The sequence below is a fragment of the Poecile atricapillus genome, chromosome 6 (assembly GCF_030490865.1).
Source record: "Poecile atricapillus isolate bPoeAtr1 chromosome 6, bPoeAtr1.hap1, whole genome shotgun sequence".
Classification (NCBI taxonomy): domain Eukaryota; kingdom Metazoa; phylum Chordata; class Aves; order Passeriformes; family Paridae; genus Poecile; species Poecile atricapillus.
Genome location: NC_081254.1, coordinates 21370228 through 21398087, shown reverse-complemented (window position 1 = coordinate 21398087; position 27860 = coordinate 21370228). Strand labels below are relative to the sequence as shown.

Genomic DNA, 27860 nt, shown 5'->3' with positions numbered 1-27860 from the left:
TTAAGAAAAAGTGGTACTTTTAAGTTAACTATTAACCAGATTCAAACAAGCTCCAGCACATGTCAAGCGAGGGTAACTAGTTGGGCTGTTGAACAAGGAGGAACTCCAGAGTGAAGAATAGGCATGGGGATACTCTATTCAGAGGTAGGTAACCATTTTCTGCAGTTGCTACTGAGGGTATGGATATTCACTGGGCTTGGTTTGTTCCCTTCACAGCCTCCCATACACAAGCTTGTAGAGAGATCTGGAAGTTTTTTTCCCTTTGGAAATGTTTTCCTTTGTCTATTACAAGCTGCCAGTATTGTTAATAGAAGCAAAGAAAACGCAATAAGCGGCATAATTAGTGTGGCTTCACAAAATATGTGTTCAACATTTTCTGTTGTTCTGTGTTGAGATCAGAATGATTCTGTACATGGTGCAAGCAATGAACAACTTTGCAAAAAGCAGACAGTTCCTTGGCTTACACTGAATACAGAAAATAAAGTTAATGCCTAAGAAAACCTCCTGCTCCCCCTCCCCCCCATATTGTTTTAGGAAGGTAATTTTTTTTTATCTTTATGGGTTTTTTTCCAAACTATGGTTCATTTAACATTTTCCTGTACTTTAGCATAAATTCTACCTAAAAATATTCTGTTATAAATTTCCCATTTGTACGTGTGGGAACAAATGAGGATTTTGGCCCTTTGTGACTGTGAAAAGAGTGCGTTGCACTGTGTTTCTTTTTCTGGAGATAGCATTACATAGCTGTTGTTTTTAAAGGTTACATTTCTGTGCTGAAAGCCAGCCTTTTATTTTTAAAAAGCTATTCAATGAAATCAAGTATCTTCTCCTCTTTCAGTATTGCAAGGAGCTTGAATCTGTGCATTCACAAGGTGACTGGCAGAACAGACTGTAGCTTATTCTGAAAGGATTTCTTGCCTCTCTCCAGACCTACTACTCTGGGATAGTGTTGCAGTGTCTAGCTTAATTTCACAGGTGTTCAAATGCTGTCCATGTTTTCCATGCTTATTAGTTAATCTTTTCATATACATTCATTTCCTCTCTAAACATTTTGAGATCCAGTTTTGCTGGTAAATTATGGTTCATTTATACAGGGTAGAAAGCTAGGAAACTAATGATAAAGAACTGTAAGTTGCCTTTTCTAAGAAGTATGTGTTTGATATTGGTGTATTCCTCAGCATCCTAAACGTAATTTAGACTTTCCTGTTAAGCTCATAGCATGCTTTTGGAATAATTTTAGTGCAAAGGAAGAGGCTATGGATTGGTTCAGAATATTTTGATATTACAAAGTGTCTTCCTTTTTTCTAAATGATTGCAAAAGAGTTGATGTAATTTAGGCAATCCCCTGGAGTTCTAAAGGAGGAAGCAATTTTAAACTGAAATTGCTCTCCAAGTTGCAAGACAGGCTTTACCTTCACCTCCTCTCTTTTAAGTGAATGCTTTGTCCTTCATACTGTGCCTTTACTTCATGTGTGGTAGAACTTGCTAAATAGCTGAAGATTTATCACTAGCCCAGCAAAGCTAAGCAGAGACTGATGCAAGAAATTCTGAAAACATCAGACAGCTTCAGATGTGGTGGTTCATCTGGATCTGAATAAAGTACTAGGAGCTGACATCAATCATGTTCCACAATTGATTAAAAAAAAATAAATCGGTTCTATAATTGTCCTTCCTCATAGTGAAAGTGTTATTGCTTTTCTTGCACCCCTTATTTGGTGGTCTTGCACTGAGTGCTCTCAACCATGAAAAACTTTGCATGTCCTGTGAGTACTTCTCACTTTTCCTGAGACCTTATATACTGAACAATTAAATCCTGGTCTGAAAGTCTTGCAGAAGGAATATTGTAGAAAGAGAGATTTTAAACACTCAGTCATTGGCGTATCTAATCTTCAAACTCTACTTTCCATTCTCCAGTGTCTGCCTGCTGCATTTTATTCAGCTGGGCTGACTGTGCTCTAGTTCATGATTAGCCCTGATGCTATGGCTGGGAAAATGCACCTCTGGTGAGGGTTAAATGAGTGTTTGATGCTGTGGTTCTCTTTTCTTCCCTCCCTTCCACTGCAGGATTTGTGCAAAGTCCCACTGTCAGGTTCATCCCGTGCACCTTGTCTGAGTGCTGGGTGGTGCTGCAGAAGTGTGAATGAGAGAAGTGAAGGGCTTTGCTGCCAGACACTTGAGAGAAGCCTTCTCTTCCTCTTTACCTTTACCTGCTCCCCCTCCCCTCAGAGCTGAGCCCGTGTCTGTGTTGGGTGCAGTGTTGTTATGCCTGTGCTGGGTCTGCCCTGCTGCTTTATGGAGTTGGGCCAGGCCTGCTGTGAGTTCTCTGGGGCAGTCAGGACACTGGGATTAATAAATGATGTGGTGTGAGCAAGAGTAGCTGTGGCAGTAGAGATGGACAGAGACACCTGTTTCTTCTTCCACTGCTGGGGTTCAAGCAAGGCTGGTACCCTGGCTGGAACCAGCACGGCAGCTATCCCCAGCTGCTCGGTCCATATCCCACTGCATCAATGTGATGGATGGCAAATATGGCGATTTATTGCAGGGAAACTTAACATTTTATAGCCTGGGGTCACTGTGTAACTCCCATCTGCTTACATCACATCTAGATGCTATTGGCTAATTGCAGAAGACTTTACTATCCTAACAGAGAGGGGGGTCTGCTAACTTTCTGTAACATCCCGAAATCTTCAGATCGCCAGGCCTTAAACTACAACATTCCACCATAACCAATCTTTATTCTTCACAGCTTGTATTTACGTAGTTATCAGAAGGCAGCGTATTTAATTCTAATTGGTTAGCAACTTACTGTAACTCAGTTCATTGGCTAGAATTTGCTAGTGTATGTGTAAGTCAAAAACTTTCTTTCTAGGTATGTTTGCATTCTTGTCTCCTGGGAAGTGGATGTTTCACATGGGTAGAACCTTTCTCCTCACAAGTGCAATCAGTTCCCACAGGAACACACTGATATGCAAGCTGATTCTCATTGTTATAATTATTTTCTCATGGGAACTTATCAGGCTAGCTGTTAGTTACACTTAGTAACAAGGCTTGTTGAAGTAACAAGGCCTGAAACATAATTTTACAAGGCCTTTGTTTTGTAAGGTTTTACCTATATGTAACAAGTAGCCACTCTGTGTCTTGGACTGCAAATCCCTCCTCCAGAAGCTGAGAACTGGGCTCCCACTGGTGCTTGCTTTAGAGTTTGTTGTTGTGGGGGCACTTTTCTTCTCACACATCCCTAAAGGAGACTCCATAGACCTGTCTGTGCTCAAGCTGTCAGTGCAGCTCTGGGAACAAGAGGGATCTCCTGGCTGTCCTCCACTTCCATCACACCTCTGCCTCATAGTCCTGCTCCTCACCACAGCTGAGCATGAGCCCAAGATATCAACTTTGGATGTTTCGGGTATGGCTTGCATCTTGCATGTGAAACTCAGGTATTCTGAGCACTATCCCATTGGTTTATTTCTCTCCTGTGTATGACGGATGAATAACAATAACACAGCAATAGTCATAACCATAACACAAATATGAACCTGATTGTTAAGCTGTATCACTACTGCGGCAATCTTCTAACACTGTAGAAAACTGAGTTAGATTTTTTAGTGTCTTATCCTCCAGGTTTTTCTATAGACTTAAAGGAAATATGTTTTCTTGGGTTTTAGGTGGAACCTGCTGTTTGTACCTAACACTGTTCTAACTTCATACTTGGCCTCCCTGCTGATACTCCAGATAGATGTTGTCTATCTGTTTGTAAGAAATTCTATTATTGTCTTATGAGCAAACTTCGGAGAATAGTTTCAAACAGTCTTAAGCACAGTTAGTCCTCCTTTAGATAGGGTTGCCAGAGTGACAATCCAAAACAAGTGAGAGGTGGAAAAGAGATTTGTAGCTGAGGCTTCACAACCACAGAAATCCTGGCACATGCTCAAGCCCCAGCCTGGGGCCAGGCAGGTTTCATATCCAATCCATTGCTACTGGAAGCCTGTTTTGTTACTTTGCTCTGCTTATGAATATAAATCTCTCTCTAATTTTTATGCGAAATTTCTTGGTCAGATGTATCAACTTTTTTTACCAAGTTCCCTGTCTTCTTTAATATTGACCCTTTAATTTATTTTGGAACACCGACAGCACTGTCTCTCCCTACCCTAGCTAAGCAAATCAACCTTTCTTCAGGCTCTCCATATTCCTCAGTTGTAGAGATGTTTCATGCTCCTGCCATGGTCTGATCTCATTTTAGGACCCAAATGACAAGAACTCTATACACTATCCCAGTGAAGTGTCTTCTATAACATCTCTTTCTGTGAGAGACACTGTCGAATATAACATTTGCCTGTCTTGGACAAGTGACCGAGTGCTACCTCTTTGTAATTGTTCTTATCTTTATACTTTCCTAACACAATTTTTTCTGAATCCTTATTGTTATTGATATCAATATAATGAACTTATAGTTGTTGGTACTGCTTTGTTCCTTTACTTAAATATTCTGCTAGTATGTTTGCTCTGCCAGGCATGGAGTCATGTTTGCCAATTTGGGAGGCATGTTACAAGTTTGGGCTGTGTGGCTTTTCACTTTTCTTTGACTAGAAGGTTTTTTCAATAATACAAACCAGTGGAATGGGCCTCAAACAAAAATCCCATACAAATGGGAAAAAAAGGTTGTGTTGTTTTGTTGTTTTTTTTATTTAAACATAAATGGAACACGTTAATGCAGACAGTATAATTTCTGCAAAGAATCCCCATTCCAGGGGAATAATAATGATTCAAAAATAAATAAAATTAAATACATCAGTTACCCAGGTATTAGTTGTTGGAATGGATGAGAACTTCTTCCTCACATTCTCTGTGCCCTGGATGTTTTCTGAGAACAGCTGGTTTCAGAAGGTGAAAGAGCACGTGTGACTTGTGTGTGCTGGTCTCTGTGCATGACTTCAGCCCCAAATAATGTGGTTTCTTGGGGAGTGGTCTGTGCACCATCATTGTTCATGGCTCTAGCACTGAGTTCAGCAGTAGTGAGGTTTAGAAAAAAGATCCCATGGATCAATCAGAGTATCAGTCAGAAATGCCTTGGGTTTAAACACGTAACAAGTAAAAGTCTTGGAGGCAGTACAGAAAGAAAAGCAAAAAGGCATAACCTGGAGCTGCTGAATGAGCAAAACCAGCCTAGAAAGGAGTAAATTTATATGGTGACTGGGATTTGAGCAGATGTTCAACCAAAGAGCAAATCTCCTGCATCTTTAAATAAGCAAAGCAGTACCAGAGAACAAGAGTAGTAGGGAAATTGGAGGTGCAGACTCCACAGGATCTTCTCTTTCCAGGACATGAAGATACAGTACTTGACACCAACATGACAGAGAGCAAATTTCTAGAGAAAACTGATCTTTTAGATGGCACCTGTGTGTAAATCACACCAAAAGGGGCTTAAAAGAGGCTTTTCTCCTCAAAATCATTAAAACAGTCTAGTGAAATGCAAAATACCAAATGGTATATGTAGGCCTCTGTAGAAATACAGACAGGTGTGCAAATTTAAAATATGGCATGTGTTCTTTGTAGATTTTTGTCTGACATAATAAAAACAAAACAAGAAGTGGTGCAAGGTCTGGTAAGCATGTAAATTCTTTATTTGGAAACAAATTACTTCTCTTACGCAGCTGTCCCCGTAAAATTAAGCAGCAATTATTCTGGAGATAAACATGTTGTAGATCAAAGGTCAGCTGAAAAAGTGTAAATAAGATTAATAATTTTAGGCAGGAAGGCATGGGGGTAGAGGGGAGGACAAAAGGGAGGGAACTAACTGGAGGAGTGAGGAAAGAGCTCAGAGTTTAGGACTAGATATTTTTCAGTTAGAGTATTTAGGATGTGAAAAAAAAGAGAATGGAAAGGAAAAAAATACAGCTAATATTTAAAGAAAATTTCTGTTTTGGAAAATGTTGGGTAAAATTCTCAGTATCAAAGAAAAGAAAGACTTATTCTGCTTTTGACTGGAGAACTCAAATGCTACCTCTCTGCCCTGCCTCGAAATATTAGTTTCTGCCTGTATTAGGCTGTTAGAAACTTGCAGATCTCCTGCCTTTCTTGGTTTCTCTTAGTCTGAATTCTTGCCACTGGAGAGGGAAGGAATTTTAGCTCAAGGATGTGCAGAAATACTGAATGAAAAGCTGACCAGCAAGCAGCTCTCAAAAGCCAAGCAGGATCTGACCTATGGGCACACTGACAGGTATTTTTTTAGTTATTTCAAGGTCTAGAAAAGAAGAATTGGTGGGGGTTTGGTTTTTCACCTTTCACCTGAATTGCAGTTCTCTTCTGGGAACAGATGAGTCAGGAGTGGTTCCTTCTGTTCAGCAGTGCTCAGCCAAAGGGAAAGCCTGATGTAAAGCCAGGTATGTGGGCTTGTCCCTGCTTGCTGCTTAATACAGTGACCAGCTCCTGTGAGAATGGAAGCCAGTTTTGTTGGTTTGGTGTGGTTTTTTTTCCCTAATGGCTGCAAATAAATAGGATTTATTTCCTGGATTATAGCAATAGCGTCCAAAATTAACAGAAAATCCATTCCACTGTGCAAAGGCTGTGACTTTGGGGCTGAGAGCCGTGTAGCAGCTGCAGGAGTGTCTCCTACCACCATCTTCTGGAAGGCACCAAGAACTACAGCCTCTGCCAAGTATTTCAGGGTGTGTGAGTAGTAAGCCAGAATGGGAAGTATGGACGTCTTAGTAAAACACGTGCTGATGAATATTATCTTCTCACTTCAGCCCATCTGTCAGGCAGCTTATAACAACGATTTCAATAAAGTTCATCTGCTTTTGGAGCACAACAGCAACTCTCTGAATGTCCAGGACAGCTTCAGTGGAGACACCCCCTTAATTTGTGCATGCAGACAAGGAAACAACAGGATAGTTAACTATCTTCTTAGAAAACATGCTAATGTCAACCTCAGAAATAAGGTAAGTGGCCACTGACTCTCACTTTGTGGGACTGTTCTTTCAGATTCTTGGAGTGCCAGTGGGGACACTGGCAAACACAGACAAACTTTAAGTTTGCTTCCTACTGAGGATATGTGCAGAAACAGGTGGAGCAAAAGGGCTTCTCTGCTTATTTTGGTGCCCTGTGTCCAAGTCCATTTTGCCAACCTGTAGCAAGTTTAACACTGTAGCACAAAACTTTACAGACATGCCCTTTAGTTGCTTTGGTATATTCAGTATTCAAAGAATTTTTAAAATTCTGTTCTCAGTAGGAGCCTGTGGTGGTTATTGCTACTTTCCTGTTTTCCTCTGGTGTCCCAAAAGAGAAATTTCACATGTCCTTGCTTCAGTAGCCAGCACCTCCATAAGAAGGGGGGGCTGTGGTGATTCCTCCTGCTGATTTACCTTGCTGTGTGGCACCAGTAGCCACATGAGATACCTGCTCTCTCCTTCGAATTTCTGCAGCCAGGTCCAAGTTTTCCAGCATACACATGGAATCCTTTGGATCCCACATCCTCCTTGCAGGCATAGTCCCATTTTCATGACCCTCTATGTGTTAAATGTGCTTCTGCTTGAAGGAAGCAAGATTCATGTGTCTATTTATGCTTGAAAATCACAGGGGATTTTCTATTAGTCTAAAAGAAAGCTTGTGGAATTTAAAATGATCTGCTCTTTTCAGTATTAAACAAGGTGAGATCGCTGAATCTGGTATTAACCAGAGTTATTTTGTGTTTAGAAGGATCGCACTTGCCTCCATTATGCTGTGAGAAAACGGTTCACCTTCCTGGACTATGTGCTCATCATAATCCTCATGCCAGTTATGCTTATTGGATACCTTCTCATGGTGAGTCTGGATGGAAGCAAGAATGACCCTGTATCTTTCCCTTGAACATATTCTACATGGCAGTGTTTCAGGCCAGGAACCTCTATAGAATATGGACTGCTTCCTTAAAGCAAGACTGAATGTGTACAGCAGAAGGAGCAGGAATTTTGCTGTGACTGTAGCTGGTGAAGGAACAGATTTGTATTACTATATCAGTCTGACATTTCCATGCCTCTTTTTGGAAAAAACCACAGTATTTAGCACAAATATACTTAAGACTATATGCAGATGAACTGTTCTACTTTGTTACTCTTTTCCTTGCTCTAAACAGGTCTCAAAGACAAAACAGAATGAACACCTGGTTAAGATGTTGCTTAGAGCTGGAGTCGATGTGAATGCTACAGACTCTGTAAGTGGGTTTATACAAATGCAAACGTGGCTCACATGCAGGAAACAATACTGAAAACAGAGTATAGAATCTTCTAGCAGCATTGTTGGAGTAGGAGCATCAGGGACTGAATGTACAAGAAGGATTCAATGTTTCTCCTTGACACTTAGGCAACAGATTATAATGTATGCAGAAATAATTACCCACTGATCAACTAATCCACCCTTTCTGAACAATGCCCTCAATAAGAGAATCCAGCAAGCTGGGCTGACGTACTTATGTATTAAATACCCAATTCTGTAAAGATTCTAGTGATATAAGCATCTGAGTTTATCAGCATTTACAAGATTTTGAACTGGAACAGATTTGTGGGCTACAGGACAAGACCCCGTGTCTTCTCTTGGTCTTCAGAGTGTGCTATCTGCCATAATACAGAGTTATGAATCCACTAGCCCACTTGGGTGAGGTAAAGAGCTCCTCTCCTCTAAGGCAGGAAAGGAGAAACACCAATTTAATCAGCAATGAAATTCTAGAACACTGAAGTGCGAGCAAACAGTATCATTTAAGATGTAGTTTCTGAGATCAAGCTCGTGTGATCCTCTGAAATGATTGGCTTCCTGCTAATGTATCAAACCTGCTTTAGCAGTTGCATTCCAGGGAAGGAATTATTTTTTTTGTTCTAGTTTTTCTCATGGTAACATTATTTGTTTTACTGTGGGATATATTGTGACAGGGAATGGTATGTGTGTTTTGCATAGGTAGTTCTGCTTACCTAAGGCCTACTAAAGAAGTTGCAGAAATAAAATTAATCTGCTTATGTTCCCCTTCAGTCTGGCAGCACAGCCCTTCACTATGCTTGTGAAATGAAAAACCAGGCAGTCATTCCTCTACTGCTTGAGGCTCATGCAGACACTTCTGTAAAGAATCAGGTAAGAAGGCGAGGTTGATAAATGTATTTACTTATCATGGTGGTTGACCAGTAAGTTCATTGTAGGCCTTAGCTGGTGCACAGCAGTTTAAAGAAAAGGGTGCACAGCTTCCTGGAAGCTAATTTTTTTCCTGTTTGATATGAAACATTTGCTCCATTGCTTTTATTGACAAGAGCAACTTTAAAGTATGAATCCTTCACTGCTGGATTTCTACCAGTAAAAGCTGCCTGCATGTCCCCTGGCTTAGCACATCTCTTAGCTATATTTATGTTGCCTCTTCTTAGCTCAGAGCTACTCTGTAGTTGTTCCTAAGATGAGGGCTGCAGGGCACGGATAAAAGTCTTCCTAGGTGGTTTTTGTGCTGCTGAGCACCCTTCTGCTGAAAGGCTAAGTCAAGCTGCTTCTGTCACCAGAACAGCTCAAGTGTTGCCCAAATCAGTACTGACCTGGGAGTATCTGCAACACTGAGTTGAGGTGAGAAGTGTATTACCTATGCTGCTCTTGAAACCAAATCTTAGCTGAGCTCTGTACATTTGGATATTACTCCCAGGAAACAGTGGAAAGGCTTTCCCTATTGCAGGGGAGGTCTCTGTTCCTTTCTTCAGCCAGAGCAGTATTAGGCCCAGCATGTCCTGAAACCTTTATTTTGGGGCAGAAGTGACAGGGCACCTTACCCAGGTGACAAAGTTGGGAAATCTCTTTGTATTTGACCCATATCTATCATATTGCAATGTATTTCATGTGTTTCTTTCAGGATGGGGAGACTCCCTTAGATATAGCAAGAAGATTACAGTTCCGCAACATTGAAAGCATGATAAGAAAAGATTCTTAGCTATCAAGGACTCTCAAACATGAAGAAAATTACCTCATCTGACAATCCACCTTTCACAACAGCAGAAGTCCTGCAGAGGATGAGGGCTGATACTTGATAAAGACTCAGTCTATATCCACCCATTCCCTGCTGCAGACTTGGACAATTTTCTGTGAGATTTGTCAGTACCCCAAGGCCATGACTGGGCTGAAAGAAGTTAATTTTATTTTCTAAACCATGAATTACTTCAATAGTGTTCAAAATATTGCCCTTTCCATCTGTTTCATCAATTTCATTGCTTGACTTCTGCAGACTGTGGATTTTGAAAGCTAGCTATAAAATATCTAGAAGCCTAAACATTGCATATGATGGTTGGCAGCCAATGCAAAAATAAAATATCCTTTAGAGTGTGTGTTACTTGTTCCATAGGGGAACTAAACAATATGCTACAGCAGTTATAAAAGGTCTGGTACCCTTCTTCTCTTTTTTTTATTTCTCTTCCTACAATGGGAGGGGCTGGGAAAAGAGATCTCTCAGTTGAGCCCCTCCTCCTTCCATCCTTCCAACAATTTTCACACACCTTAATTCTCACTGTGTTGCTACAAGGGTAGAACTAGCTTTTTTTTTTGCTTTTTTTTTTTTTTTTTTTTTTTTTTTTCTCCATCTAGAAACAGCAAAAAGAGATTCAATGCCTTGCTGGAGACCATAAAGTAAGTCAATTTCCAGACCACTTTAATGCATTAAGAAATAGTAAAGAAAATGTGTTTGGCTCAGTAGAGAAACAGGTCTCTTGACTACTTTTCCAATATAAACAGTGTACTGAAGGGAAAAAACGAGTCAATAAATGAAATGCTGTTGATGGAAACCAGATGTATCATTGCCCTGGGACTAGACAGGATAGCATGCTGTACAGAGTGGTACATGCAGCAGGGGATAATACCAATCATAATAATAATATATCCATGAGTCTTCTCTTGCATAGGTGAAAGCAGAAGAAAACCTGCAGTGATAAGCAATGTATGAAAGTGGCCCAGTGCTTTGTGATTTAACAATGCAGCAATAGAAGGGAAACTCATTTTATACACTGCTGTGTTGTGCCTCCTTGATCTGTTGGATCTTTATTTTTGTTGATATTTTTTGCCTTTTCCTGTAAGCTGTCAAAAGCTTATGCAAATGCAGTGCAGCATTGCTAATGGGTGCCACAGTAGGTGCACAGACAAGCTAGTGCACTTTTCCTGTGTTGCAAAGACAGGTATATTTTTCAGTGTAACTGTTGCATTGGATGTCAACTCCAGCTACAAAGGGTCTTGGCTGGACAAGATGAGCTTGAAGCTGCAGCCAGGAAGACCCCATGAAACAAAGCTTCTCGTTGGAACCTGTAATAATGAGCATTTTTTGTGCAATCTGGGGACAGACTCCAGATCAGCTTGTAGGTGAGAAGAGGGGAGGCACTTGCCATGGATTATGAGTACACCATCTCTTATGGCAAAGGGCTGGAAAGGGAAAACATCCAACTGCTTTCCCATGTTTTAGGAACTGCTTGAATGAAGAATGGCTCAGACACAGAGCTGTGTAAAAGTGAATGCTGACAGCTCAGAGTGCTTGCAACAGCTTCATTGCCAGTGTGGAGAATAATTCATAGGGTGGAAGCTGTATTGCCTGGGGTGCACCTTGCTGGATGGGTCTACATCTCCTTATTCCACAGCTGCCATCCGTGGTCTTTGAAACTGCGAGGTGTTCAGGGTGTGTGAACAAACATTTGGGTGATTTGTAGGCATGGAGGGCAAAGGAATACTTCTATGATTTTTTTTTGAGGTTGTATTCCTTGATGTTTTGTAGTCATCTATTATCTGCTCTGTTTCATGAAGATCTTTCTGAATTATCTTTTCTTTCAGAATTATCTTTCTGTTTCAAGAAGATCTCTTGGTTCTGTTGACATTAAAGGGTTATTTGAGGAGGGAAAATAAAAGACTGCTTCTCTGTCAAGGGTTGTAATAATTTAATTTAAACAAAATTGTTCATTCCAACAGAGAAATGATCAAATCACACTTTTGGATCTCCATAAGAAAAAAATTGGGCACGAGAATGCCTCACTTGGGTAAGATCTATCTGAGAACAACAATGAATTCAGGTGTAGGAAAATTAGTCTTGTAAAAATAAAGACTGTTGAAATTCAGTGATCCCTGCAGTATGTACTCAAATATATTCATGTTTTCAGCTTTCCTTCTTAAATACCTCAGACTTCTCAGAAAGACAGCAGTAACAGTAACACCATGGAAAAGCTCAAATTATGAGGAAAGCAATAAATAAATAAGAACAAATAAATACCTATAGATGTATCCATTTTGTGTGCCTGTGTGTTTACCTCTTCCCCTGATACCCTTATTGCCAAATAGAAATTTTGGAGGTTTTTACAATCAACACTCTTCTCATGGTTTCATTAATATTTTCTTATTAATTCAATGATTTTCAGATAAATTTTCTCGGTTGCATCAAGGCCCCAGATGAAATCGAGATGTCCCCAAGGAGGAAAATGCTCATGGTAAATGAGATTAGTAATGCGAGGAAGTAGCCTTGCCATGTCTTTTGGATCTGCGAATGTGTCCTGTCCACCACTCCAAACAGCAGTTGGTGTCTTTATCTCCTCAATCTTGTACACAGGAGGAGCAGTCTGTAAGACAGGGAGGAGACCTGAGTGAATGCTGCTGCTGTATCAAAGCTGTGTTTAGAGAAAGGTTTCTGAGGAAGCACCTCTCTTTGTCTTTTGCTTCTGCACTGCCTACAGTAAAACCATAAGGATGAAGGCCACTCTCTTATTGTTCATTGCCCTAACCCCACTCCCTGTCTATAGAATGACCCATCCTATTCCTTTTCTTTCTATAAAGCATGGCTAAGAGTTGTTTCGCATTTGGGCCCTGGCTTGTGCTCTTCAGAGGTGTGGGCATGGAAAGAGCAAAGTCAGTATTCATCAGTCAAGGACTGTGGAGATTTCTCCTGTGTGTATTCAGGGTGAGGAGATCTATAAGTTTTTTGGGATGCACAGAGTGCAGCTTTTGGTCTTAGTTTTCATGTTTGGAACTGAAGTGGGACTGAAATAATTAAGTTGTTTATGATTTCACATAGAAAATTGCTGAGTGTGTGAGATAAAAGTGACTGATTGTAGCTCTGGTGCCTTTCTGTTTTTGGAAAACAACATTTTGGTAGAGCACAGAACACTGCAAGTCCAATGTGCTGGTCAAAAGTGAAATGATTGCCAGTCCACTGGAGGGATCACTGTAGCTGTGAGATCCCTTTCCTCTCTTAAATGAAAGTCAGGCTTTGAGGATTTTTGGGCAAGTGAAGAGCTCTGTAGTCACCCAGTACTAGGACTTGGGTGTGGTTCTTATGCATTTCTGGAATGGTATGTAAGTTGACATGGCATTGAGCATATCCCAGCATCAGTAGGGGAGGCAAAATGAAGTTCTCTTAATTGTCTGTAATGGTCTATCTCTGCCTGGTTTGTGAATAGACTTTTACACTTATGTGTGATTCAGCTGAATCACTATCTGAGACCACTCTTCCTTGTTAGTACTCACAGGTGCTAAAATTTGAATTTTTTTGATTACTAGTTTTACCAAGACCCAAGGATAAGTTCTGAGGGAAGCGGTTTTGCCTTACCTGGTTGTATTTCTTCATGTTTTCCTTAGAGCCATAGTCATAGGCTTGAAACTGGTCTGTATGTAGTAGCTGTTAAAAGAACAGACAAAATAAAAGAGATGAAAGGTGAAGGAGTAGAGTGCAGGAGGCGTATTCCTGCCTGTGGGTTAAGTCAAGGCTCAGGTAGTGGACTGTAGTTACTCCCACACCTTTCTCTGGTTGCAGGTTTCCAGGGTGCTGAGGACAGATCACAGGGTAAGTGGCATCCTTGCCTTTTTTCTTGCTAACTTTCTGTCCTTATCTTCTACCCTCGGTATTTTTTTTAACTTAAAATTTGTTTTGCTACCTTACCTTATGTAACTAAAGTTGAGGTCCCTGATTGTCATGCAGAGTTGGGTCCAGCTGTCACATGGAAAGAGAACTGAATGTCTATAATGTGTCAGGGCTACTACAAGTCTTGTGCAATGTGCCTTGCAGGACTGGTGAGCAAATACCTGGAGTTATTTGTTTGTTTTGGTAATTTAATTTTTTGAACAAAGATGACAAGTAATTTCACTTGTGAGTGGTGTGTAAAAAAGGGTGAGAGAAACCCAGTGTCTGTTAATTTAGAAAACATTTCTTCCAGGATTTAAGTAGCTGGGTATGGGCTAAAAATCTGTCTGGTGCATTGTCTTTGCTGTTCTGTCTTCCTGTATCTGTGTTTGCTTTGCATCCACTTGACTTTTTTAGAGGCTGGCAAAACAGACCATAGAGTCATCGGCTGCTCATGGTTTGTGTCCATTTCCTGGCCAGTTGTATCCTGTGGGACTGACTGCTGGGAATCTTTGTCTTCAGGAGCCCAACTATATTCTAGACCATATTAAACATGCAGGTGCTCATGGTGGTAGGTGAGAAGGTATGGTGGTCAGTTTCCCAAATCCAAAGACCCTGGATTTTCCTGTAGGCTGTCAGTTGCATAAAAAGCAGTATTAAGAGATTGTTTACATGTCAGTGCACAGTTATACCTGTCGCCAATGAAGAATGTTCTGTACCGATGTTCCAGCTGGGGAATGTCCTACATATGTATCTATTCGACTCTGGAGAGAAAGCAGAAATTTTATAAAGATAGAGATCCAGTGCTGTGACAGAATAAAACTGTGAAGAAAGTAAGTTTCTAATATTAAAGAAGTCAGCTTAAAAAACATTTTTTATAGTTCTGCTAAGGAGATGTTCCAATTCCATTTCCCTGGATTCTTCCTCAGCTATGTTACCTTGCTCTGAGAACCACATTAGGGACTTAAGAAAGGCAGGAAATGTCCTTAATGGTTTAGCTCTGCAACTCAAAACTGCAATTGGTTTTGAATTGAGTCTATTTGCTATTGCATTTGAGTCTAACTGCTTTCCCATGTGTGCTTTTAACAAAGATTATGGATGAAAAAATGGGCCCAGCTGTTAGACACACTGCAGTAACAAACATTATACAGGCCAGCTTCTGCATACTTTGGCCCCTGTAAAGGGGATTGGCACCACAGCATCCATATATTGGCAAGCAGAGGAAAAACTCTGCTGTCTCTCCCGTCTGCTCTGACTGATGCACAGTTGTTTGTGGATCTGACTGTAGGTGGCACAGTGGAAGGGCTTTCTGTAGCTCTACACCCTGTGGACTGAGCCGTTGGGCCCAGCTCTAAGGTCAACAAAACCAGGAAAATGCCCCTTACAATAGCTCTTTGTGACCAAGTTTTGGTGCAAATAGTCTGAAAATTGGGAAGAAGAAGAGGTTTTTCTCCTGCCTTTTAGCTCTTCCAGTGTTCAGAGGACCCCAGTGTCTATACGCTGAGGAAGGAAACAGGCAAGTGTATTGCCAAGAAGTCTGACTCCATCACTCCTTGTCTCTTTTTAAAGAACATCTGTGTGTGACAAAAATCCGGTTGGCTTAGCCCCAAAAGAGGGTGCATCCTGACATAAGCAATATAGCTCCAGCTTGAACCCAGTTCATTCTTCTGGCATTGCAATGTGCCCAGCTGTTGCCCCCACCCATCACTAGGCCTGTGTTGCCGCTGTTGACAGTACAAAATGTCCTGGCATTCCCTCAGTCTGCTGAGAGCTACACTGTGGTTTTTGTACATTTACATGCGTGATGGTAACTAGACAAGGATATAGTGCACAAGTGCAACTGCCAAAATTCCTTTAGTTTTGCTCTGAGTAGGTGTTCTTGCATATACTTACCGTGTTGATATTTTTTATACTGCCTCCAGCTATGTAACAGAGAACATGGGCACAAAACTTATCCAGGCTTGTACAGAACTGTGTCACGGGTCCTTTCAGAAATTTGATCTGGTGCATAGCTCCTTTGCAGCCAAGTAATAACTGAGGGAAAGGAAAAGTGCAACATTTTTTTCCTAGTTACAGAAGAATTTTATGCAGAAAATTGTTGCTCATAGCTTAGCCTTCATAAGACAGCATTCAAGTAGTGCTGGAAGAGCTTACCCTCACACTACCCCTTAAAACACTCTCTTCCCCACAGCACATCATTTATTCTTCCTCCTTCATATTATTATTAGCAATCCTAGAGGAAGCTAACATTTCTAGTGTGCTGACTTTAATGCCTACTCATTTTTAAAGTCCTAGAAATTATGTCTGTTATTGCAGTTCTGGTTTAACTCCTCCTGCATGAGACCAGCAACATTTTGGACAAGCAGCAGGAATACTAAAACAGGACAGAGTTTCACAAGTCTCCTACTTCATTGGGAGCTACTGCTATGAGCTCTATATCCTAACTATTTTCACCACAGGGTTTGGGCACAGTGTTTTGAGAGCACTCAATTCATCCAAAGATGAATTGTCTTGTGTGACAAGATCTCAGTGTCAGCATGTCACTTGTTTGTGAACATTTTACCTCAGACTGAGGGAGCCCCATGAAGATCAGTCAGGCATTAGACCTCTTAGAAGGGAAAAATGACATACCCTGAGCAGTGGTTCAGGAAGATTTGTCATCTTAACCAGAGGGCTTGTAGCATGTGAACACACAGTTACTGGGCCCAGAGCAAAGAAGATTTTCACCCGTTTAGCCAGCTCAGGATATGTATAAAATGCTATGAAGCCTGCAAACACAGAAGAGACAGCCTGAGTTAGTGAAGATATCCTCCACAAACTAATTAAATACATAAACAGCAGATAGCAAACAAGACTTCATAGTAGGTTGGCAGCTCATTGTCTGTTGTTCATGTTTGTGGTTCATGTTTTACTCAAGGAAAGTCTTGAAGCAAAGTCCTGAAACTAATTTTATTTGGGAGGCAAAGTTCATTTTAAGGTTTAAAGCATGTATGGGCATTGTCTTTATCAGAAGCGTTTTTGTAGGCAACATGTCAGTGAGGTTTTGAAGATAACATGAATTCCCTCTAAAGTTTATGAAACTCCCACAAAAAAAGTTTTTCAAATTAGAGTCTCTAAAGATCTATGCATGTTTATACTTTCATGAAACTATAGAATAATTAGCTGAATTCTAGGAGCTTTGAGTGTTTTCAACTGATTGCTTGCATCACAGGCAGATAAGAAAGCCTAGATGCTTGGTTTGTTTTGCCATGAGGGTCCTTAAATACTCTTATGGGAAGCAAAGAAAGAAAAGTCAGAATTTGTGTCAATATATGATTTTTCCACACTTTCTTCTCTTTTTTTTCTGGGTTGTTTACACTAATAACTGGCATTGGCTCCTTTCTAATCATTGTCCATTCATGGATCTTACACATAAACCATAACCCTCAAGAACTTTCTACTCATGCTAAAAGAAAGTTAGCTGCATTTAGAGGCCATGAAATGAATGACAAATGCTGAACCTAAGAGAAAATAAACTATTAATGGTTTTTTTTCCTGATTTTTTGTCCCTGTCACTATGTTTTTAAACAGAAATGTGGCCAGTTATATCCATTCATGAACCACAACTTAAATTGTAAGATTGACACCAAGTCACAACTTAGTAATGTTGAGGTTATTTTTCCTTGCCTTCAAGCAATTTAATTTAAATAGATTTATTAATTCAAATTATGTGTTACATGGGCTTTTTGATCTTTTTAGTTTTTCCATCCTGTTCACAAGAACAGGGTCCCCAGGGCAGTGGTGACAGCACCAATCCTGCCAGAGTTCAAGAAGTGTTTGAAAAATGCTCTCAGGCACATGGTGTGAACACTGTGGCTGGCCTGGTCAGGGCCAGGAGCTGGACTTCAGTGATCCTATGTCCCTTCCAGCTCAGGATATTCTATGACTCTATAATTCTAATTGTCTGTCTTAATACAAAAGAACTTCATGTAAATTCCTGTTGCTGAGAAAAATACCCTATAGCAGTACCAGAATTACCCAGTAAATGACCCTTAATTAGTCTGTAATTATTTAAAAAGTTGAACTATCCCTGCATCTTCTATTAAGTTTATTTGCTTCTTAAGGGTAACCAAAGCTGATTTTAGAAATGTTTTGCATATTTTCCAAATCTCAACCCAAAAAAAATTTTATGTTTTCCTAGCTCTCTACAAACAAGAAAAACAACAGAATCAGTGGGGAGAGTCACCTACTGATCAAATAGCACAAACGGATGTTAATAATTCTCCTGACATTACCTACAGTTGACCCTTCAGAGTGACCAACATAGTAAACCTCCTTCTGTCCAGTTTTATTCATGATGAAGTTCAGCTCTGCAGGAATATCGTATTTACCCATTTCATTGAAGCTGTGGGGAGAAACACAAAAAGCTGGCAGACAATTTGTCTATCACGGTGTGAGTTACTGACTGTCAGTTTTGTTCATTGCACCAAGCAGGACCCCCAGAAGGAGGAGGTTGCACACTGAGTCTGCAGCCTTGCTTGAGCTGGGGAGGTGGGCAGAGGAGTGCAGCTGTGCAGCCCGGCTGCCTGATGCTTTGGGCTCTGTGTGGATGAAGTGCCAGTTTCACCTGACAGCTGCAGCCCTTGGGGAACTGGATTTAATCAGTGCTTTCAACTGCGTGGGTTACAAAGTACATTTATCTCTTGGTTGGAGTGAACTGTGAGAGATCAGATTTCTAGACAAGGCTGCCCAGTGTGCTCCAGCTGAGGTTCTTGCTCTCCCTCTCATAGTACGGTCTCCCTTTTCCTTAGCATCCTGTTTCATTTCCCAATCTTTGAAATCTCTTCCTCAGCCAATGCTCCCAACTCTGAGTAGTAGTGAGCATCCATCCATCTTTGTCTGGTTCTTTAACCTCCTGGGTTGGTGTAGATCCTGATCTGATGCTGGTTTAGGTGAAAGCCATCAGGCTGAAGCTATCTAGTCCCCTTGGAGTTTCTGTGTTGAGTCTTTCTCTCTCTACTGAGTACCTGAACTGCCAGAACTCCTTCTGGGAGGGTTTAAGGGTCTTGTGTTTTAAAGACCAGGTGTTCCCTCTGCTGTTTCCCAACCAGACATCATAGCCGGCATCTGCGAGCACAAAGCCCAAGCTGTTGTTGGGCAGGTTGGAAATCCAGTGAGTAGCATCTCCTAGGAAAGCATGCTGTAGGAACACTGCAGGCCTTTGCCCTGAAAAAGATTCAAATATTATTTCCTTGGAACAGCAATTAATGTGCATTTAATATTGGAGTGCAGAGTTCAATTTTTGAGAGGTTTCTTTTTAGAAGCTCCCAGGAGAACTATACATAGATATTGATTTGAGAAACCTGAAGGATTTTTTCCTGTGCAAGCAGCAACCATTTAATGACATTTCATAACCATTCTATGACAGGTCTGGCAAATAAAGAATTTACTGAGGATTCCTGTTCTACCTCCTCTTGCACTGAAAAGCCAGCTTACAGCCCCTATGCTGAAGCCATCTACCCAAAGCTGAAAACTGCTGAAGGCAGAGCAGTGTATGGAAGAGAAGGAAAAAAGAGTCCAGAGAATGAAATCCACACTTCAGTAACCACTGAGCAGGGCTGAGAGACCCCTGATCTAACCTGGCTAGCCTTACTTTGAGAGCCAGGTTGGTTCGAATGATCTCCAAAGGAGATCCACTTAGGGGAAGGCATCCAAAGAAATCATTCTATAATACTAACAAGGACTAATAATTAAAGTAGCAGTACTCAGTGTACCTCAAATTCCAGCTTGAAATTTTTACGCAGTTCAGCAAATGTGATGAAACCAAAGAAATGCATTTACTTTTCACTGACAACCTGATTTCTTTCCTTCTTCCTTGAGAATATCTCTGTCCTTCAGAAGCCAGGGAATTAACTCAAATGCCTAATGTATATTGTTTAGATTGTTAAGTCAAAACCTCCTCAAGTCCTTTTTATCAGCCTACCTGCCAGACCATTTGAGGGGAAAAAACCTTCAGCTCTTGGTTGTAACAAAAATATTAGAAAAGTCTGAAATAAGGACAGAGACACTGAATGTGTGGAGTTCAGATAGATTCAATATTCGAGTCACACTTCTGACCAGGTGCTCTTGTGGACATGGAAAGGAATGGAACATGCCATTGCAGGTGAAAAGGGGAAAGATGGGAAATCTGTGTAGGAGTTGGCTCTCAGAGCTTCCTTGTGTGCTTGTAACTGTGTCACACCTGAACTTCGGTCATTCCTCCCAGCAGGAATTCTGTAAACAGCAAGAATGTATCCATCCTCTGTTGTAACTTCATATTCCTCACTGGGAAATCCATGATATCTGATAATTTCACTCTGTGGAAAGCCAAAGGAGAGTTAATGTGCCAGTTGTCCTATTCTGGAGCCTAACCAAGACGAGCAGTGCAGGTGTGGGATGTGCTGTGGGTAGTGCAAGGCCCTGGCCACAGAGACCATGGCTGAGAATAAACATTACAGGTCTTGTAAAAAGATGAAGCAAAGTCCTCCTCAGATCTGTTTAGATGGTGGTTGTCTGGTATTTAGCCCTCTATTATGGGACAAAGCAGAACTGTACTGAGTGACCAACACCCTTCCAAGAGATAGATTGTCATGTTATGCCAGGCTAGTACAGGTTGTACCTTTCTACAGATTAAATATGCAGCCGTATCTGTATAAGACAATGCCAATAGCTGTGGGGATGGTCCATGATAAATCCTTTCTTACCAAAATGTGGTTAGGCAAGCCATGCAGGCAAAGCAAACAAGGGTGGAGATCTTGTCAAAGGAACTGATGGGACCACCTACACCTAATTTTGCACGTACTCTGAGGAAATCTTTGGTGACTCAGGGCAAGGCGTCTTTGATTAGTTTGCATTGTGGGAATCTGAAGAAGGGGTTCAACCTCCCTTACCACTGCTCTGAGCAAACAGTTTGTCACGGAAGGGCAGGCCTTTTCTTCACCTGATAATAAAAACCAGCCTTTGCTTCCACTGCAAAGGAATTCTCTGTGGCAGCCAGACTGGATGGGAGAATCAAAGTTTCTTCCAGGATAGTGCTGGAAGGTTCTTTGTTCTCTTGACAGGTTTACACTCCTCCCCTTATGCAGTGGCCTGTAATACCGACGTGCGCTGGGAAAGCTGACTGCAAACAGTATCATGAGCTGTGACACAGCTCCACATTTATCCATAAGTGAAGTGAATCCATGAAGCCCATCTATCTGATGGGCTTCACCATAAATGCAGGCAGCAAAGTTTGTTGTTCAGTTTGGTATGGACTGGAGCATGTAGTCTGTGCTCTTTCCACAGTCCAGTGCTGAGTCTGGCCACTGGGATCCAAATTACATAGTCTGGATCTCCAGTGGCCCTCAGGAGGTTCTGGGGAGTTTCCTAGCCTTGGAAGCAAAGGTAGCATTCAGCAGTCCCCACAGCAATGTGCAAGAGGCACATCAGTCCCTGGCACATTCAGAGCCAGCCCTCATCATAGGAAGGACCCCAAGGCAGTGGTTTTGGAAACAGCAGGCTGGGAAAACAGGAGTTGCAGAAGGGGCCCTTCTTAGCTTTCCTGACAAGGACTGTCAGCTATGCAACTGGAAGAGAAGCTTCAGAAGGGGAGAGAAGGTGACCCAACTCACAACATTCATGAAGCATTCGGGGTTGCGACTCTTCTTGCAGCGGTTTGTGTCAGCACCTGCAGTGGGGGCTGCTGTGAATCCTGCTGAAAAGGCAATTCCTTGGGAGCAGAGCAGTACGAGGAGGCACCACATCCTGGGGCTGTGTGGAAGAGCACAGGCAGGGGTGTTTGTGTTAGGAAGAGAGTGGAATTCCCAGGAAGACCCGAGAAGAGAGTGTCCTGAAGGTTGCCCAAGAGTTGTTCCCCAAGGGCTGCCAGAATAAGAACCTGTGTGAGGACAGGCTGTCTACAGCTCACCCTGTTTAACAGGTAGGGTTGAAGAACAGGAGAGGAAAGCGCCTATGGATTCCATGCGAGAATATGCCTGAGCACTCTGCAGGTTGCAGGGGAACTGGGATTGGTACACAGGGCCAGCTCTTGGCACAAGCCTAGCAGAAGCTTGACAAAGAAGTGTGAGCACTTGAGATGACCATCACCTAACTTGTCTGCCTTTATCTGTCTCCACCCTTCTGCCAGCAGGAGAGGTGGAGGGAGAAGAAAGCACTGTTTGTTTCCTGTCTCCTCCAGAATGAGGTGAAAGAGGTTCAGGATGGGCTCTCTTTAAACCTCCCTTCTCTTCCTCTGGGACTGAATGCTACTCTTGTGTCTGTCAGTGGTGTGCTGGGGTGAGGGACCACATAATGAGGCTCATGGAGAGGCCAGGAGTAATTCAGGCACTCTGTGAGGAGATTTAATGGACGTTGGGCAACATGCTTGTACGTTCAGTGCTTTCCTCAAAGGATGATGTGCCCCAGAACATGATCAAGTTCTGTTTGAAATCAGCTCCTCTGACAATATGGAGCAAACAAGGTGACCATGCATGACTCCCCAAAATCCCCATGAGTCATTTCCTAGTCAGCCTTACCTTTTGGCCAGCAGGCGAGCAGCCATGAGGAGTGAGCAATAGATCCTGAGACTGCCTTTGTGCTGTCAAGGACCTGTCTCCATTACCTCTTAGAAATGGTTGTCCATAGTGCAAATCATGTATTGGTCATGGGGAAGTGAGACCTTGACCTTTTCTGGGATGATGGATGGCTCCAGATTAGCATTTCTGAACAGAAATTGCAGAGTGCAGTTGATCTAGTACAAGTTTATGCCAACTGCATGTAGAATAGATATGCTTCCAGGTTTTAGTCTTTATTTTCTAGAACCCAGGTTAGTGAGTGCAGGAACAGTGCTTTCATTGAGATTCCCAGGCTTTTTTTTCAACAATATAATTTTGACACAAACATCTTTTAGAAAAGAGAAGAACAGATTCTGTGACCCAGATAGTTACTGAGTGTGGGATTAAAGGTTGAAACTGTGTGGAGAGCAAGTGCTCACAAATTCAGTGCTCCTTGCTTCTTCTTTCTGAAGACCTGCACAAAAAGATTGATCCATGAAGCTCAGTATGTGGATACTAAATGCAAAAAGCAAGCAGGGAACAAAGTCTGTGTGAAACTAAGTCACACAAGCTTCTCACTCTGGCCTGGGAAAGCATAAGAAGGAATCCAAACAGTCCTTGGTAAAGGACAACGATCTGCAGGTGTTGTTTAGTCAAGGGATGGTGTTCCACTTAACCAATGATGGTGATGTGTACCTTTAACGACTAGTGAGAGTTTTGGGACCTTCTCAAACGTGTATAAAAGAAGATTAAGAGTAATAAATTTTGTTCTCTTGTACAATGCAGCTAAGGAAGTCATGTCATATTGCTTTGCCATTCCTAATATAGTGTGACATCAGTACTGCACTTACATATTCAGGAAAAGCCACATCATACATCATACAGCAAATTTTTGTTTTATGCTGTGCTTTAATGTGTGAGGAGAGAATGATGCCGTGAAGAGTAGTCATTCTGCATGTGTATAAAGACCATAATGATCAGGCAGGAGACCTAAACGTTTGACAGTAGAATCTATGGGATTTAATGCAGTGTAAGGCTTCAGCTCATCACAGCGGATTGTAGTCTTGTAAGATTTGTCACTCGTAATGGCTGGGGACACCACTGCTCTTGCAAGCTGGGCTTCCTCAGAAGAAGAGGACACATTTCCATGACTGTAGTGTGTTTGTGTGAGCTCACCCTCTGTCCATCCTGTAACTGACTTTTGATGTGTTAAATATCTACCAAGTCAAGCACTGAGACACAAGCCTCTACAGTGATGGGGGTCGCAGCAGCTCCTGAGGACTGTTTGTCAGGGAAGGACTGCTCCAGAGGGTTCAGCCTTGCTGGAGGGAAGGCAGACAAAGACAGCTGGTGTTATGTTCAGCAGCAGCCAGCAAGAGTGAGATTGTCAGCATTTCAGAGTCCATGCAGCTTTGCAGTAGCCATAGCATAGAGGGTTTGTGAGTGAATTTCATAGCAGACCTGCCTGTCTTACAGTTTTTGTTAGAAGTTAAGGAGACTCAGGAGACAAGTCTTTTGGGAACCAGCCATTAGGCATGGAGAATGCAATTTTTAATGATGAACAGAGGTTCTCATGTAGCCACATGTTTCTTGAGTCTGCTTCTAGCATATCTGCTATGATGAGATAGGGTACTCTGTGAAGTTTATTTGTACTCAAGAATGTTCAATATGAAGATCAGGAGAAAATAAGAATGTATTCCCCATCAAGTAGTGGGGAAGAAGAACAGAATTTGTGGGATGAGAGAGAGGTAAACAAAGAAAATATGTTTTGACTTCCAGTGATCTTCAATTTGACCTTTAAATTTGACTGAACAAATTTAAAGAAGTCAAACCTCATGAGTCATCAAACACTTGAAATTAAGCAGCATTTGGAAACACCCAAATCTTTAAATCTGGCAACAAAACACACTTCATTAGATTCCTTTTGTTTATCAAATATTTCTTTTTTTTTTTTTTTTTTTTTGTGAGAACAGGAAGCCTCACAACTATATACTCAGGCAGTGCAACACTGTTTTGCTTTCTGCTGTTTTACTCTGCTCTAGTGGGAGTAAAATAAGCTTGCCTCTCCCTGTTCTGGGAATCTCGATTTGGCAGGAAGAGGTTCTGTTAATATCTCAACTTGTTTTCAAATCACTACCAGGATTAGTCGAGGCAATGCAGAGGCTTTCATCAATGCACGTTGTGATCACCTGGCTTAGCTGACATGGTTTATGGACTTCCAGGTATTCACCTTTTACTCAGATGCAGGGGGCCAAGTACCATCAATCTTGGCAGGCCACTGCTCTCTTAAATTCTAGCAATAAAGACAGGAGATGAAGCTGTTTTCGTCTAGTGAGATGAAGTCATAAGAAATGACTGAGCATGGTAAACTATCATAAAATAATATGCATAGATGGAAAAATGATCAGAGAGAGAAATGCCCTTGAAAGTTCCTCTACACACTTTTACAATTTAGTGAAGCTAAGACGCAAGCCATTCTGAAATTTGTCCCTCTATCCTTGTGCATTAAGCAGTCTAAAATTTACTTCATAGAAGCGTAAGGCATATGCACACCAACCAGAAGAGCAACTGTGACTAAACACGCATGAGAATTTGCTGCCTTACTAAGAGAACATACTCATGCATTATATGGAACGAACAGGAGGTCCACATTGTTGCAATACTTGCATATTCATTCCCTTGTTCTCAGAGGGAAGAAAACAAGTAGGAAAAAATTAAATTGTTGCTCTTTTTCTCCCTTTTGTGCAGGTCAAACTTCTAGTTTAAGCAGAGAAGCACTTCTGTGCACAGCAATAGGCTTACAGATGAGAGAGGAAAAACACTTTATTATAAATATTGCTTATTTTTACAACCAGCTGCACAAAAGCAAGGCAGCATATCTTTAAGACAGAAAAGAGAAAGAGACCATAAGCATGTATGTACAAGCAACTTACCTCTGCTTTGACTGCCTTGCTTCTGTCTTCTGCCACGGTCTCTGGTCCGTCTCCGCCAGCAGACTGATTCACTGGCAGGAACCTGCGCGGATAAAAGGAAGTCAAAACAAAATGAGCACTTCAGGGAAGCAGCTGTGTAGGCAGCACGTATTGCAGAGCATGTTTAAGTACTGATTTGGCAGTGTTTCAGAAGTGGGGAAATATTTGTGATGAAAAAGATGATCTGGTTTAATTCACCATCCCAAAATGCCCCATGGGGCAGGAGAGTGTAGAGAGAACCTATAAATCAGTGGTTAGTATGTTTAGCTGGGACCTGGGTGTTGCAGTTCTCTGGGGCTGTGGCAGACCTTGATCTGTACTGTTGCCCAACTGAGGGGCTGCTTCAACTGTAATCTTTTAAGATGAAAGGGAGGAAGTGTCCAGCTTTTCTCAACATAGTGTCTCAAGAATGCTGTCTCTGCTATTGCTTTTCATTTGGTTTATGTTAACTTTAACACTGGAAAGTGACCTAAATCTGTTTTCCAGTGAGCAGCACAACTCATGAAACCCACCTTATTTTGTATTAATCACACTTCAGTGCCAAAGAAGGCTTGAACACTACATGTAACCTTTTTCCCAGTGAGGGAACAAGCAAGGGTTCTTGTTTATCCTTAGCCATTTTCATCACCTCTGAAAACACGGTATCTGGAGATCTTTGCTTAACAGCTGAATTAGCTGTAGTCAGCCTGAGGGCTCAGTCCTCACTGAGATTGGCTCAGTGAACATGGGCAGAAGGACACGTTCTTGGGCAGCTGGGCTATAAACTAAATAGAATCCTTATACATGAGGATCAGCCTGTTCAGCCAATTAACTCACAAATATCTTCAGAAGAACTTGAATTTCATCATGGGCTGAAGGGCGTTTAGAAGAACACCAGCTAAGAAGGATGTATTCTTGGGAACACCATTGCAAATAGTATGATGCCTTTGACTAGAGGGGGAAGGAAAGGTTTAGTGAAACTGCTGTTTCATCACGAACGGTTGTGGGTGACAGCACAGTAACAGTGACAGTTCTGCTTTACATATGAAGTAGAGAACATTGTTTGGGATAGTGGGAAAGGTAGTTCAATAATTTTTCAGTGAAAAACATTATAACTTGGCTTCTCTGATATCTGTAAGTGACAATAACTATCATCAAACCATAAATTGATCACTCAGAAGGACTTCTGCAACATGCCTCATCCCTTCCAAGGTGGGATCGATAGTTCCCATGATCTGTCCAATGCTGTTTGCTCAACCTGCTTTTCCTGATTTTCCAGAAAATTCCAATCTCTGACTCCTCTATGGCATCTTAGGTTGCAAGATAGCTGCACAATTGCAATCTCTTTTCTAGGTGACTTTATGGAATACTCTGCCTACTCTCAGGTATGATGCTGTTGCATTTAGCATGGAAAGCATTGAAAACTTATAAAGTAGGTCTCATGTCCTCATACATTTTCCCTACAAGCAGCAAGTTAGTTGAAAGATTGACTGTCTGAAGGGTATTTTTCTCCAGAAATTTGTATTTGATGGAAAGAATGTCCTTGTCTGGAGGGGAACTGTTTTGTTTGGATCAAACTCTAGCTACATTTGTGAAACAGAAGGAAACAAGACAGCCTTCAGCAGTGGGCCCAGGAGATGAGAAAGGCCTGTTGTTTCTCTTGGAAGGGAAAGGTGCAGAAGTGGTAACAGCCATGGTTAATTTGTTTGGATAATTTACCATTACTCAGAGTGAGACACTGGCCCTTTGGTCATACAGTGTCACCAGTGAACTGTCCCAGTGCAACAGCTGCACTGTGCTGGCTAGTGTCCCAGACTTGGCCCACAGTCACATTTCATTGAAATAGGGAATGAGGGTGTCAGGCTGAAAGGAAACCCCTAAATGCACTGTGTTTCTTTTCACAGTGAAGCTAATGGCACACCTTGTTTGGGGGGAATGGTGACCTATAATGCTGCAAACTAATAACCACAGAGGTTACCCATCAGCTGAGTGGTTTTGTGCAGTAACTACCTATTTGAAACAAGGTTGGTAGAGTCATAATTACCTCAGGAAATTAATAGGATGAATAATTCTTTAGCAGTGTCTTGAAAGCAGCTCTTTCCACTAGTGGTCAAAGTGCTCTAAATTTACATGGGATGAAGATAATGGATTCTTTCTAACAAGGTTTAGGTACTTCTCACTTCAGTGTTTAAACTCCAAAGAGGCTGCTCAGAGCCTTGACAAAGGTTAGATCATCTCAGCCCTGTGATAGCCAGTAGCTTACATGTGAAACAGCAGGAGGTGTGAGGTTTCTGCTGGGTTCAGAGTGTAACTTTGAAATAAATGGTCCCATGGAAGTGGCTGCCATTGCCAAAATGATTAAGATTGAATCAGTCAGGATTTCTTTCTCGAGGTGGATCTTGAAGCCAAGCTTCCCAGTTTCCAGGTGCATGCTTGAACCATGATACTGGTTACTGTTTTCTGTTGGGCCTACCCTGTGTCCCTTGCTCTTCCTCATGAAAACAGGGA

General features: G+C 41.6%; 2 protein-coding genes across 4 annotated transcripts; one reads left to right on the top strand and one right to left on the bottom strand.

The window, feature by feature from the left end:
- The first annotated feature begins 68 nt into the window (after positions 1 to 68).
- On the top strand, positions 69 to 10491 carry ANKRD22 (ankyrin repeat domain 22). 2 transcript variants are annotated; one of them, XM_058841560.1, is made up of 6 exons: positions 69 to 144; positions 6744 to 6935; positions 7690 to 7797; positions 8108 to 8185; positions 8995 to 9093; positions 9848 to 10487. In XM_058841560.1, exons 1-6 carry the CDS (start codon positions 124 to 126, stop codon positions 9923 to 9925), a joined length of 576 nt encoding a protein of 191 aa, XP_058697543.1. In that variant the 5' UTR covers positions 69 to 123; the 3' UTR covers positions 9926 to 10487. The 2 variants fall into 2 exon arrangements, with proteins under 2 accessions (XP_058697543.1, XP_058697542.1); XM_058841559.1 differs by lacking the exon at positions 69 to 144 and having other exon boundaries at positions 6720 to 6935; positions 9848 to 10491.
- Positions 10492 to 10593: 102 nt separating this feature from the next.
- LOC131580397 (lysosomal acid lipase/cholesteryl ester hydrolase-like) lies at positions 10594 to 27757 on the bottom strand. Of its 2 annotated transcripts, XM_058841556.1 has the most exons (10): positions 25335 to 27757; positions 21481 to 21619; positions 20073 to 20187; positions 18859 to 19057; positions 18127 to 18236; positions 16484 to 16620; positions 15746 to 15886; positions 14545 to 14616; positions 13562 to 13630; positions 10618 to 12575 (listed from the first exon to the last, which is right to left on the bottom strand). In XM_058841556.1, exons 2-10 carry the CDS (start codon positions 21610 to 21612, stop codon positions 12345 to 12347), a joined length of 1206 nt encoding a protein of 401 aa, XP_058697539.1. In that variant the 5' UTR covers positions 21613 to 21619; positions 25335 to 27757; the 3' UTR covers positions 10618 to 12344. The 2 variants fall into 2 exon arrangements, with proteins under 2 accessions (XP_058697540.1, XP_058697539.1); XM_058841557.1 differs by lacking the exons at positions 20073 to 20187; positions 25335 to 27757 and having other exon boundaries at positions 10594 to 12575; positions 21481 to 21618.
- Positions 27758 to 27860: the final 103 nt, after the last annotated feature.